The sequence below is a fragment of the Oryx dammah genome, unplaced genomic scaffold, assembly GCF_014754425.2.
Source record: "Oryx dammah isolate SB20612 unplaced genomic scaffold, SCBI_Odam_1.1 HiC_scaffold_27, whole genome shotgun sequence".
In the NCBI taxonomy this organism is placed as follows: Eukaryota; Metazoa; Chordata; class Mammalia; order Artiodactyla; family Bovidae; genus Oryx; species Oryx dammah.
The window spans coordinates 43684730-43698791 of NW_024070211.1; the positions used below are offsets into that span (position 1 = coordinate 43684730).

At 43.6% G+C, this 14062-nt stretch overlaps 1 protein-coding gene across 1 annotated transcript; it reads right to left on the reverse strand.

Moving 5' to 3' along the window:
- Positions 1–7156: 7156 nt before the first annotated feature.
- CTLA4 (cytotoxic T-lymphocyte associated protein 4) lies at positions 7157–13852 on the reverse strand. The gene is made up of 4 exons (XM_040228729.1): positions 13534–13852; positions 10470–10817; positions 9596–9705; positions 7157–8351 (listed from the first exon to the last, which is right to left on the reverse strand). The coding sequence occupies exons 1-4, from the start codon at positions 13634–13636 to the stop codon at positions 8247–8249; spliced, it is 666 nt and encodes a 221-aa protein (XP_040084663.1). The 5' UTR covers positions 13637–13852; the 3' UTR covers positions 7157–8246.
- Positions 13853–14062: the final 210 nt, after the last annotated feature.

The following is a 14062-nucleotide window of genomic DNA, read 5'->3' on the forward strand; positions in this document are numbered from 1 at the left end:
GCAGGATGCCAGGCCTCCCTGACCATCACCAACTCCCAGAGTTTACTCAAACTCATATCCACTGAGTCAGTGATGCATTCCAGCTATCTCATCCCTGAATGATCTACTCAAGCACAAATGACAAACACCACGAACACTCGGATGGGCACAAGCACAGTGCACACTGCTGAGGTTCGCATAGGCTTAAGGTTTTCCATTCGGCAGTTCTTTCATAATGCTCCCCCATCATCAGCTCTCAGCCCTGCACAGTGCCTTCCCCCGCACCACACACACACCTCCTCTGACACCATCCGTCCAGAATGGAGCCATTACCTTTCATGTACATTCCGGCAGAGTAGGTTGGTTTTTCCTACTTTAGCCCCAGCTGGTCCCACACTTTGACTTCTGGTGGACGTACTTCTTTATGGCTGTCTCCATCACAGTCTCAAATGGATGGTCCCCCTCTTCTCACCTGGACTTCTCTCAGTCTTCTATGTGGCCTGTGGCATTGGGTCTTGCTTGATAATTATTTTTTCACAGAGTGCTGGTCTACTTCATTTGCCATTTGGGGTGGGGGGAACTTCAGGCTCAGTCTTTTGCTTCATTCTTTTTTTTTTTTCTCTTCAAAGGGACTCATTGCTATTTTCCAGCACCCCCAAACCCCAGCTTAGAGGCTCTCCCTTCTCTTTACCCTCATCTCCCAAGCTCACCTTCTATTCCAAGCTGATTATTATCCTTTTAGAAACTTTAGAAACCCCATCCAGGGGTCACAGATATACTTGCAAGGTCACTCACACTGACTTCCAACAGTCATTACTTTCTTTTACCTCCAGCCTGTTTTGAATGGGGTTTGACCCCATGTACAGAGGGAGCATGCTATGGTTATGTGAAAATGATATCTTCCCACTGGGCTGTATTAATGGTTTCCATTTGCCCATCTCTGAGTGACAAGTTCTAATACCTCAATACAGCCAGCAGTGTTGGTGCATGGACTTCAGCTCCAGTGACTGGGAAAGTAGATACTGCTTAAACTGTGTATCAAACACATAGTCTATGTTTAAATGTCTTCAACTTCCTGTTTTCTTTGCTCTCTAGGGACAATTCTCAGCTGTTGGAGCTAGTCTCATCGCACCTTCCAAAAGCCTCTTAAAACAATTGTTTTGAAACAGTTATTCAAAGTAAGACTATTTGCTTATTCCACAACCCATGTGTAACCTTCAGAAACACACTTTCTTCTCTAGCACTTCGATCTCCACTCACTTTCCATTTTCCCTTTTCCTTTTCCAGGTAGACCCTCAGAATTCAGATATGATCATTTGAGAAGAGAGTGGACTTTGGAATTCAATACTGGTTCTAATCTTGACTCTACCTCTTACAAGCTGTGTGGCATTGGGCAAGGAATAAATCCCCCTCAAACCTGTTTCCTCATCTGTAAAATATGGCTGATGTCAGTATCTCTTCTGCAGGGATCTTGTGAGAATGACTTCAGCTAATTTATACCTCTGCAGAGTTGAACGCTTCACAAATTGGTTTATTTCCCCTCTTCATTCCAAATAAGGAGCTCATGAACTGCATCCAGTATGGCGACTTCCTCAACAGGAAAGCAACTAGAGAACATTAGTCTTCATTCACAGATCCAATCTTTCTGTCCTTAAAGTTACGGTTAAAGATAACTTTGATGTTCCAGGACCAAACAGATGCTCACAGGAGACTACAGACTGTTAGAGTTGCAAGTTAACTACAAGGAAGGAAAGCAAGGCTCATTTTCAACCCATTGAATAAAATATTGGGTTGGCCAAAAAGTTTGCTCTGGTTTTTCCATATGATGTTACAGAAAAATCTCTTTGGACAACCCAATAAGGTAATAGTGGGATGACTGCCACATGGACTAAAACAATGTCAAGATGAAGCCAAAAGAAAAAAGGCAACATCCTCATAAAAGTATAGTTCATGAAACATCATTTGTGCTGCTTTCTAAAATTTGAAGTTGCCTCCTGAAATATATTCCTTACAGTTTTTCCCAGAGCGATCCTCCTCTTTTTGTTCAAAAAGACAATATCACCTTGGGTGACTAAGATCATGTTTTTAAATCAGAGTTGGTTGTCATGGTAACCTGATGGCATGTGATTAAAAAAAAAAAGCACATTTCATTTCACCGGGTGGTTCCATGACTTCCAGCAGAATTGAGAAGCTTTCTCAGAGCCTTGGAGACCTTTCTGGAACACTGTTGGCAACAGTTGTTTGGCCTTCTCTTCTGTTGCATCTGTCTGCTGGATTGCTGAGGATCACCCAAGACCCTCTTGCTGGGGCCCTGGAAGCTTAAGGGAGAGCAAGAAAAGATGGAGCCAGCAGCAGGCAGGAAAGAGTGATAACGGTCACATTGAGGCTCAGAAGAGCAGCTGGGGTGGAGGTGAGAGGAAAAACAGGTTTTCTGGAAACAGTCTGGGGTGGTGGCAATGACATTACTAAAGCAACCTAAAAAGGACAGTTCCTGGGCAGAAAGGTTCAAAGTGTCACCCACAGCAGAGCCCTGATGTGAAAATCTACAGACCTGTCTTCTCAGACTGTGACCTTGGCCAAATTTCCTGATGTCTCTGAGTCTAACTTTCTTCCAATGCATGCCCTGTCTATGGATTTATGTCAATCCTCTGTCTATGGATTTTTCCAGGCAAGAATACTGGAGCGGGTTGCCATTTCCTCCTCCAAGGACTATTCCTGACTCAGGGATCAAACATATGTCTCCTGCATCTCTTTCGTCTCTTGCATTGGCAGGTGGATTCTTTACCACTAAGCCACTTGGGAAGCCCTAATTTTCTTCTAAAATGTGAAAAGAATTTCCAAAGTCCTAACCATCTGTGATGGTAGGATGCTGACTTAGACCAGAGCATCTGAAAGTAAGATCGCAAAGACCCACTGAAGAATGAAAACCCCCCAGATGCCACCTCAGACCTTATAAATGAGAAGCTCTGGGTCTGTGGCCCCTTGATCTGCATTTCCCCCGAACATTTCAGTTAATTATTGTGCACAATCAATGTAAGAACAAATGTAAACAAGTCCACCACAAAAGCAAAGATTTCCAAGAAGGGTCTGAACGTCAGACTCCTCACCATACAGAACAAATGGAGGTGACCTCTAAGAAAAAACTTTAGAAGATAAAGAACGGCCCCCTTTGTAGGACCCGTTAGCCTCCAGCGAAACTGAGCATTATCCAACCTGTGCCCGGAAGTGAGAACAGGAGATCGTGTCAGTTCCGAAACAGCAATCATGGTCTCAGGCTCTTCCTGCCCACAGACTCCCATGGAGGGGTCAGCAAAACACTTTTTATTCACACCACATTAAGGTACAAAGTTTCCTGCTGATAGGGTTGTCAGATCAAACACAGGGCATCCTGTTTTTGGGTTTTGAGGTTTTTTGTTGTTTGTTTTTTTTTTTTTCTTTTGGCTGAATCTGGCAAACCTACTTACAAACTCCTACCCCAGGCTGTAGACAAGGACACGCAAGGGAGGAAGGAAAGAACGTTTCCTCCTCTCCACCATTAGGTTGTGTCATCGTTCTAGTCTGAACAAAGAAAACTGACCTGTGCTGAGGAAAACAAAAGAGCACAAAAGAACAAGGCCTCTATAGCACCTGAGTCATGGCTCTAACCAGGTGCAAAAGAGAAGTCAAACAACAGAGTAGCTTTCCTGAGAAAACCAAGTTCTCCTTACCTTTGAGACCTCTCCCAGACAATAACTTAAACGTATAAATTCTCCACCTTCCTAATTGGCTTTTCTCCAATTAACAGCACAGTGACATCAACAATTTGCAAGTTAGTTGTTCAGTCACTAGGTTGTGTCCCACTTTTTGACCCCATGGACTGTAGCCCGGCAGGCTCCTCTGTCCTCCACCAACTCCCGGAGTTTGCTCACATGCATGTTCATTGAGTTGGTGATACTATCTAACCACCTCATTGTCTGTCACTCCCTTCTCCTTTGCCTTCAATCGATCCCAGAATCAGGGTCTTTTCCAGAGTCAGCTCTTCGCATTAAGTGGTGAAAGCATTGGAGCTTCAGCTTCAGCATCAGTCCTTCCAATGAATATTCAGGATTCATTTCCCTTAGGATTGACTGGTTTGATCTCCTTGCAGTCCAAGGGACTCTCAAGAGTCTTATCCAGCACCACGATTCAAAAGCATCAGTTCTTCAGTGTTCAGCCTTTAGGGTCCAACTCTCACATCCATATATGACTGCTGGAAAAACCATAGCTTTGACTATATGGACCTTTGTCAGCAAAGTGACATCCCTGGTTTTTAATATGCCTCCTAGGTTTGTCATAGCTTTCCTTCCAAGGAGCAGTATCTTTTAATTTCATGGCTTCAGTTACTGTCTGCAGTGATTTTGGATCCCAAGAAAATAAAATCTGTCACTGCTTCCACTTTTTCCTCTTCTGTTTGCCACAAAGTGATGGGACCAGATGCCATGATTTTCTCATTTTGAATGTTGAGTTTAAACAGCTTTTCCACTCTCCCCTTTTAGCCTCATCAGGAAGCTTTTAGTTTCTCTTCAATTGCTGACGTTAGAGTGGTATCATCTCCATATCTGAGGCTGTTGATATTTCTCCCAGCAATCTTGATTCCAGCTTGTACTTCATCCAGCCCAGCATTTTACATGATGTACTCTGCAAGTTTGCAAGTTTGGATCCCAAGTAAATTAAATGTGTATTAACTGTGGGTATAGAAGAGGGTTCAGACTCTGTATAAAAATACAGTCAATTTTAGCAGCAACCCACAGTTCAAAAAATAGAGACTAAAATTGAGAATTAATCTTCCCCATCCCCCCACACATACCAAAAAACATTGGACGATTAGATTGAGATAAAATAGAATTGTGTGGGGCAGAGAAGCCAGCAGGAGCTCACATTCCAAAGCCTTAAAGATTTAAACTGAGAAATATTATTAGATTGACCCACACATAATTCTGTTGGTCAAAAAGGAAACAGATTATGCTGAAGCCACCTTCAGAAGCACAGCCAGGTTCCACATAGAAGACATGTCCCTCCCATCACCCCAGATGTCCTCAACTCTCCAGTATATTTATTGGAGCATCTGCTGTGTGCCTAAGGCTGTGATGATGCCTATTTTGGAGAAGTTCCCACCCAGGCTAAAGACATTCACATTTGAAATGATTAGAGATGAGACTGAGTGTAGCTATGAAACAAGGGGAAAACATTCGTGTATGTTTGAAGTGTCAGCACATCTGATGGAGGAAGCAGAATCTGAGATGAATCTTTATAGATGCAAAAATGAGGGATAGAGATATTTAGGGGTGAGCAACAGGGAAATGGGAAATGGCAGAAATGAGAGTACCATGTTGGAAGAAGGGAGATGAGAAGATGTATGTGCTAGGAACTGGTAAGAGTTGGGGTTGACCCAGGCAACCCCTGGTAGCTGTATCCTGTTCCCCTCATCTCCAGATTCCTACCTGAGACTAGTGGTTCCAGGAGGAGGGGCACAGTGCCCAGGCTCTCCCTCCATGGTAGACCGAGTCTCACTGGGATGAGTGGAGTCTTTGGGCTTCCCCAGGACCTTGATCCTTTTCTTGCCCATTTCTTCTGTCATAGGAGAAACTTTTTTGAGCTAAAGAGTATTTTATCTCTTCAAAATTGAGACTGAGTGAAGAAAGCAATTCTTAACTCAATAGTGGAATTTCAGATAATAGTAGAGGAGATATTAGGATATTCTTGTCTAAAGAAGATATTAGGTTTATGTCTGAAAAGTGCCTGAGACATCCCTGAAGACCCTCCCTGTCGTTTAGATCTTCTGTCAACTATGGAGAAAAATGATCTCTCTAAAGACTCGGAGGAAAAAAATGGTAATAAACTATTCACTGGCACTCCTAAACGGTGTGTTTCTTCATGGCTTCCAACCAAAGACCAAGAAATAAAAAGGAACAGTCTTCTACAAAGTAGGAGCTTACTCTGTGTGTGCTGTGCCTGGTCAATTCAGTCGTGTCCAACTCTGCGAGCCTCTGCACTGTAATTGCCAGGCTTCTCAGCCCATGGGTGTCTCCAGGCAAGAATACTGGAGTGGGTTGCCATGCCCTTCTCCAAGCGATCTTCCTGATCCAGGGATAGAGCCCTTATTTCCTGCATTATAGGTGGATTCTTTACCAACTGAGCTGCCGGAGAAGCCCTAGGAGCTTACTCTAGGTGTTATTACCATATTTGGAAGACCTATTCCTTTTTATTTAGCAAATCTTTCTGAAATGCTCACTATGTGCTTTCTCATTTGTTTGTTACGCTTGCTTGGAAAAAAAGAGCACATAGTGAGCAAGAGGAGCCTGGAAGGGTACAGCTCATGGGATCACAGAGTTGGACATGACTGAGCAACGACGCACATAAATAGTGAGCGAGCGAGCGAGAGAGCTGCCTAAACAGCAGTCCTCAAAACGTGATGGATCTAAGATGCACTGGGGAGTTTGTTGGGAGAGCAAACTCCTGGTCCCACAGCCTGAAGATTCTGATTCAGTACATCTGAGGTTAAGCACTTGAATCAGCATTTTTTGTAAGTGACCCAGTTGATTCAATTATAGGTGGTCCCTGGCCACTTTGAGAGTCATTGCAGAAAGCAACAACAGGATGTGGAGGTCAAGAATGAGAAACCTTAAGTAGAAACCAAGCAGGCTGAGGCAACATACTGGTTAACCAACAATCACAGAAGGGCTGTGTTCCTCACATTTGTGAACGAGTCCATCTGGAAGCCACAAGGGAAAGATCATTTACCGCAGAAGCAGAGCAAAATGGCTGCAGGGTTGACAACAATGGAGTTGCCATGGCAACTGTAATCTGTGTTTCAGTAGAGTTGAGAAAGTTCTGGGTAAGAAAGAGGAGGTGAGAAACCTGTGCTAAAGAGAACGCTGTGTGATTTATTAAGGGCTGCTGGAGCTGTGTGTGGTAGCTGCTTCGTATTCCAAACAGTGAGGAAGAAATCAAAAAGACAAAGGATGAAGTCCTTTCAAGAAGGGCTTGCAGGTAAAGAGTTGTTGGACAGCTGATTCACGAAGCATGATTTGCCCTTTGGGATTTTTTAAAATTTGTTCCCGCTCTTCCTAATATTGAAGAGTCAACCAAGTGCTGAATGAATCAATCAAAAATAAACACAATACTCACATCTACGGAAGGTTAAAAACAACTCTGGAAAACGACCACCACAGATTTTTATTTAATTAAAAATATTATACATGTTGTTGCATTTTCATGGAAAATATCAAGTTAAAAAACACCAACAGTGTTAGTTTTCAGAGACCTTTGCACCCTGTTTTGCCATTTGCTGCTTTTTCCTGTCTGTGACATTAACCATGTGTAAGGAATTGGGGGCCCAGTGGAATTGGAGCTTCCTTGAGCTTCATACCCACAGGACTCCTGAAATGAGCCGATTTCTCCACGACGATGATATTCCATCAAATTAACTCAGATACCACCTGCTTTGGCTTCCTTGTTAAAGGAAGGGAAAGGAGCTGGCATAAAAGCCCAAAGCACATGTCACCACAATGCAGCCCACATGTCTGCAAGGATCAGCTATGACCTTATCTGGTTTCCAAGCCAGTTGGCACGTGACCTTGTACTCTACCCAGTGTATTAGTGTCCTGAGTCTCCACCATAAAACCTCCCCTGAACCCATGATGGGAAGACACTGCCATATAGTGTTTCTATTCAGACAATCAGCAAATACACAAAAGCACATGTGGTCCCCATGCACAATACTATCAAATAAAAAAATACATATTGTTACAATACAACCTTTGAAATCACTGACTAAATTATAGCCATGTGAGTATTTTTAAAGTCTTCACATAATTATATATTTGTTAAGAAAAATAACACAGCATAAGTATTTTACTTAAAGACATTTCAGCTAGAAACTTCCCACGGGTAAATACAAGATGTATACAATACCATCCTCTCCCCTCCTTCTTTCATTGCTTTCTTGGGATGGTACTATTCCCTAACTTTTGTCCCTGACCCTACGTCGTAATGCTGCTTCCCCAACACGCTCTCACGTGATGCTTCTACTGTAACTGGATCAGATGTGACAGAGCCAGCCTGGCCCTGTTCTTCTGCTCCTTTCCTTTAAATTGTAGTACACTGAACTGGGGTTCTGCATCCTGCTTTATGTCAGAGATGAATCCCCCCCAAAACACAAACAAACAAAAACAGCTGGATAGCAAAAAGTTAGAATTGCCTCAGCTCTTAGAAATTAGAAAATAGTCCTTTCTCTTCAGTATGGTCTCTCAATTGATGGGAATAAAATAAGGCTGAAATTGCTTTTCACATTCTGGCTCTGTTGGGGGCATTTTCACATAGACCCCTGTAGTAAGAGGGCTTCTTTTCTTTAGCTGCCAAACATAAAAAGAAACAATCATTAGTACTGAGGAATACAGAAGCCACTTCTAACTGTAATAGGAATCAACAAATATTGGGTCCCTACCCTGCTGAAAAATGGAGGTTCATAACATGCAAAATTATAAGCCTCAGGAGATTTTCTTGATTCAGCTATTAAAATTCATTTTGTGTAAAAAAAACACCCTGTGCTATTGACATAAAATAGAAATCATTTTCCCTGACAGGGAGACAGGAGGAAGAAACTCTGAAAAAGCTTTAGAAAGAACTTCCAAAATGCCTATGAGAACTGACTGGATCTTGTGTGTCAGGGGATGAGCTTGCTAAGATAATAAACTTCAATTATTCTCTTTGAGAGCTGTAGTCCTCATCTCTACTCCTCATATACTTTTGATTCGTTTTTTCTCTGTCCACACTGATTTCCAGTTTTTATCACCTCAGTAAACTGAGGTCTAATGTGCTAGTCTGCATGGCAGTTTGTAGCAAATGAGGCAGAAAGAAGCTGCCGCAGAACAGATTATAGAGGATCTGGGAATAGAATGTGGAGGTGAGGGAGGGAAAGAGGGAGGGGAGAGGAATGTTTGTGATGGCAAAGCCAGCCATAGGCAAAGGAGGCTGAAAGTGACTGTCAGAGAGAAACTGTGACGGGAGCACTGATTCCAGACCTCTGTCTCTTCTACGACTGCAGTAAATAAAAACTGGGTTCTCTTTTACTGTGCTGGAAAGGAGGGTAAGACTTGCCAGTCAAGCAGACTGGGTAACAGGGAGCCCTGGGCAGGGGTTACATGGACACCTACAGCTTAGACAAGGAAGGCTCAAGTAATGGGGCACAGAGAGGTGGCTTCCAGGTGAAGTGAGGGACACTAACCACCCAGGTGATCTTCTCCAGCAACATTTTGCCCAACCTCATTTCAGGTTTCAGGGTTATAACAACTCAAGTACAATTGTCATGGAGATAAAGAGCAAAACAGCTGCGCCGTGTTATTCACACAGTTACTCAAACTGAAACCTAGTGCAAAAGCACACAAACATTCAATGTCAAACACACTCATCTAAACTATTAGTCATCCTGAAACCTCCAAGGCCAATGCCAAGGGTTCTAGTGTGTTCTTTACCACTGTCCTTGCTCTTCACTTATTGCTTCATCTCAAGAGAACTCGACTCAATGGTGTCACTTGGTCATTTATCATCACTAACGGCATCCTGACCAAGAATGGTGCATTGCCCGCATTGCACTCACCATTTTGCTCAAAGAAACAGCTGTGATGAGGAAGCTGTAGAAAAACAACCCTGAACTAACTGCTGCCAGGATCCAGAGGAGAAAATCAGAATCCGGGCATGGTTCTGGATCTGCAATAGAGAACAAAGTAGAGCTTCCCTGAGATGCTTTCTAAATTCTAGGGCCTTACTCCCCCAACTGGTGAGAAAAGGAATAAGTTCAAGCTGCCAAACCTTGATGTCCACCCCTAAATAGAATCGCTGGCCCCCAGCTAAGTGTTTCTTGGGGCTACTTGACTAGGAGTCTTAGATCAAAGGCCAGGGCCAAATTTCATGCTGGCCATCACTCCAGAATGAGCGCCCCTACCTGCTGGGAGGAAAAACACCTTCCTCAACTCATAGTCAGAATGCTGTTGTCTTACCATCCATACTAAGCAGGACTACCACATGTTATGCCAGAGAAGTCTTTATTTCATTAATTTTTGCTGGAGTAGAGTTGCTTTCCAATGTTGTGCTAGTTTCAACTGTAGAGCAAAGTGAATCAGCTATATATATACATATATCCCCCCCCACTTTTTTTTTAATTTCCTTCCCATTTTGGTCACCACAGAGCACTGAGTGGAGTTCCCCAAGCTCTACAGTAGGTTCTCATTAGTTATCTATTTTATACATAATATCCACAGAGTATATATTCGATCTCAATATCCCAATTCATCCTACCACCCGCCTCTTTCCCCTCTTGGTGTCCATACATTTGTTCTCTATGTCTGTGCCAGAAAACTCTTAACGAGAATTCCCACAATCCTAAACATGAACGACCCAAAATCAAGGGGCCAATTTGTTTGCGTGGCAAAGAAGAGACAGCAGTGCAAAAAGTGTCGGTCAGTGATGCTCACCAATGACATAAATCTGGGTTCCATTGCCCTCACCCATGTAGTAGGGTGGCGGGTACATGAGCTCCACTTTGCAGACATAGAGCCCAGTGTCCATGGCCCTCAGCCCTTGGATGGTGAGGTTCACTTTGTTTCCTCTGGAGGTGCCAATGCAAGTGGAATCATCCAGGAAGGTTAGCTCATCCTCCACCATGTAGGTCCCAGCACAGACTTCGGTCACCTGGCTGCCTGCCTTCCGCAGCACTGTCACCCGGACCTCATCAGCTTTGCCTGAAGACTCGTATTCACATGTGAAGCTGGCAACACCCCGGCTACTAGCCAGCACCACTGGAGGCTGGGTCACATTCATCCCTAATGTGGGAAAACCAAAGGGAAATCAATGAACTCAAGCTCACCCACCACCAGGTCCAGGCAAACCCTTGGGCAGGGTGATCTCTGATGGGCCCCTCCAACTCACCTGTCAACCCTTCTCTCCCCTCATCAACAAACCCATCACCCTCCCCACCCCTCCATCCACCTCAATGCCCCCTCCCTCCATCTCTTGCTGCCTTCTGGCTTCTCTTCCATAAAGGTGCTTCCTTCCTGGAAAACAGTTTTTGGAGGGCAGTTGGCTGTGGCAATGAGAACACCGATGTGACAAACAGAAGGGCTGGCTCTACCGTGATGGTTTGGGGAAAGCTGCATCTCCCTCACAGCCTTCATTTTCCCTCCCATGCAAAAGAGGGGTTTAGCTCAGATGACATCACAGTGCCTCCCAACTCTGGTATTCTAAAGTTAGAATAGAGCTGTAGGAACTGTAAAAGTAGTAGGGGAAATTTTGGAGGCTGAGGTAGAGAATCTTGCCTTACCTCTCAAAGTACACCTTAATTACCTCTGCTTAGGTCAACCTGGCCTTGGATCTCGATTGCCCACGGGGAGCCGAGCCCTGGCTAATGTGCTGGCCACCCCACTTTCCTGTGTTATTACCACAGAGTGAAGGACGCTGCTTGATGGAGGAAGCCGCAGAGGGAGGGCACCGGGTCGCTTCCTCTGTAGGCTGAGGCAACCCTGCCATTCACTTCTATGGGCTTCCCCTGACACTGCCATCACCCCTTCCTCCACCCTCTCTCCTTCACTTGAACACTTGGATTCCTCTATCCTTTGTCTTCTAGCTTCTACAGGAGAAGGGAGCCCAGCTTTCCATACAAAAGGACTCACATCATATAAAAAATGATGGCTTCATGACAAATTACCTTCCTATAAGTAACTCAGCCCCTTTCTAGTCCACCCATCATACAAGTGACACTCAAAACTTGGATGGAACTGTGTAACTCATTCTCTTCAAACCTTTTCATGCCTTATACACTTGGCTGTTGTTGCTGAGTCATGTCTGACTCTTTGCAACCCTGCACACTGTAGTCCTTTGGGCTCCTCTAGCCATAGCATTTCCCAGGCAAGAATACTGGAGTAGGTTGCCATTTCCTCCTCCAGGAAATGGCAAAAGACCCTCGTCCTCGGTCTTCCTGACCCAGGGACCAAAGCCATGTCTCCTGCATTGGCTGGCGGATTCTTTGACCTCTGAGCCATCGACTGCAAAATCAAATAAAGTAAATAACACTCACTGTCTCTATAACCTGATCCTAATTTACTACTCCAGTCTGAGTTTCCAGGACACCTGTTCCTTTATACTGAAAGCACTAGTCTTTCCCCCAAGCACCTGTATGGGCACCCAGAAGAGAGAATAATATGGCAGCCGCCATTGCCATGGGTAAGGCAGCAACCCTGGTTGGCTAGACAACAGTTTTCTTCCTCAGCCCTCATTTCTGTCTACCAGAGATGCCCTCTGAGCATCCTCTGTACTGTTACAACTCCACTGTAGTACTTAAATTCTGCCCTGTATTAAAGGATTTTTTTGTGCATCATTGTATGCTTCCCATTTGTTGTGTTGACTCTAAACCTAAAGGAGACCAAGTTTCCTGCCCTCCCCCAAGGCAAGCTTCCAATTATCATCACCAAATCTGGTCACACTTCATTTTCCAATATCCACCAGGAGCGGATCCCAGAGACAGGTTGAGACAAATTTTCTTAAAAGTAAATGTGATTGTTTCTCTGGATATTTAACCTTTACATATTTATAACATGTAAAATAAGAAAATATGTGTGCATATTTCTTATACAGGAAAAATTAAATAAGCAAATATTTTTTGAGCCCCTACTTTGTACAAACCACATAGCTTTTCAACCGAGGTCTACAGGGATAGAAAGCAGAAATTTATTAGAAAAGATCACCACTGAAACCATGTAACAAACCTAGTATCAGCCTTTAAAGGGCTTTATTTCATCTGAAAACTGGGGAACCTGCCCCTAAAGTTCAGAGATAAGTCAGGCAACAATTAAGTATCTTATGCCAAACAGACCTATGGCCCTTTCTTTTGTTCGTTCCTTTATTCTTTCATTCTTTCTTCCCTTTTTTTGTTTTGTTTTGTTTTACTACTTCAAACTGCTTCATTTTAAAAATAATTACTAGCTAACTAGTTTATACAGTTGACTAAGTGGATCTTAAAACTTTGCATTGAGTAAAGAAGGCTGCAATGTTAAACAAGCAGGCTTATTTGTTTATAAAAATGAATCAGAAGACCTTAAAACCTTGAATTGATAGGAAAGAAACATCTCATAATTTGCTTCAGTCAATGTTTTTTAAAAAGGAAACCTTGAGCTAACCCTTATTCCAAGCCCAAATGGATTTAGGATGGTCTCTCTTCTCTCTTATATCACTTACCTTTACAGTATTTTCTTCCAATCTTATAGAAGTGTCTGAAATTTCTCCTGTCTCCCAGACCAACTCACATATACTCATTAAGCTTCCACTCCATGCCCAGTAAGCTGTTGCTAGCTGTGTCTCTGCTGGTTTGCTCCTTCCAGCTGTCCCTTGCCTGCCTTGGAATACAAAGCTGCCCAAACCAGGAGACTGGAGTCTCACCTTTAGCTTCTGGCTTTGCTATAAATCTCTGCCCTTGACTGAGAAAAGAAATGAAACCCAGTGGGAGAAACACCTCCTCCACCTTCATGCTCCAAAAGTCTCACTCACCTTTAGAGAAAACAGGAATGAAGAGAAGAAAAAACAGGGCAGTGCAGGGCCAGGTCTGAGAAGTCCGCCAAGTCCCATGACTCTGGAATCCAGAGCAAGCCATGGCTTTATGGGAGCACTTGTTCAGGTCTTCAGGAAGCAGAGCAAAAACTTTCAGGATCTTGAAGCTTTGAAATGTGTTTGAACCCACACAGAATCAAGGACTTTATATAGCTGGCTTTGATCCCAGGTATGTAACATGTGCACACACAGAAGGCACATGTATCTATCCTTTTTGTTTTGGTTTTACGAGAAAGGAAGACGTGGGTTTAGCTGCTACGTCGAAGAGATAACCTCAAACACTCAAAGTAAAACTGAACAAAACAAGCCAATCCATGGATGGAAAATGCACTCAATTTGAAACTGAAGCTTCTTGTTCACTTTGAGGATAAGTGGAGACTTGGAGAATTTCCTGGAGCGCAGGAGTCCCCCTAAGTCCCAGTTTTATCTAATCGTCTAGGCATCTTTTGTCACCCAATTTATTTCACTG

Coding starts and splice junctions, on each gene's coding strand:
- CTLA4 (XM_040228729.1), bottom strand. CDS start 13,636: ATGGCTTGCTCTGGATTCCAGAGTCATGGGACTTGGCGGACTTCTCAG. Junction 10,818..13,533: donor CATTCCTGTTTTCTCTAAAG/GTGAGTGAGACT, acceptor TTCCCACATTAG/GGATGAATGTGACCCAGCCT. Junction 9,706..10,469: donor AACCCAGATTTATGTCATTG/GTGAGCATCACT, acceptor TCTCTATTGCAG/ATCCAGAACCATGCCCGGAT.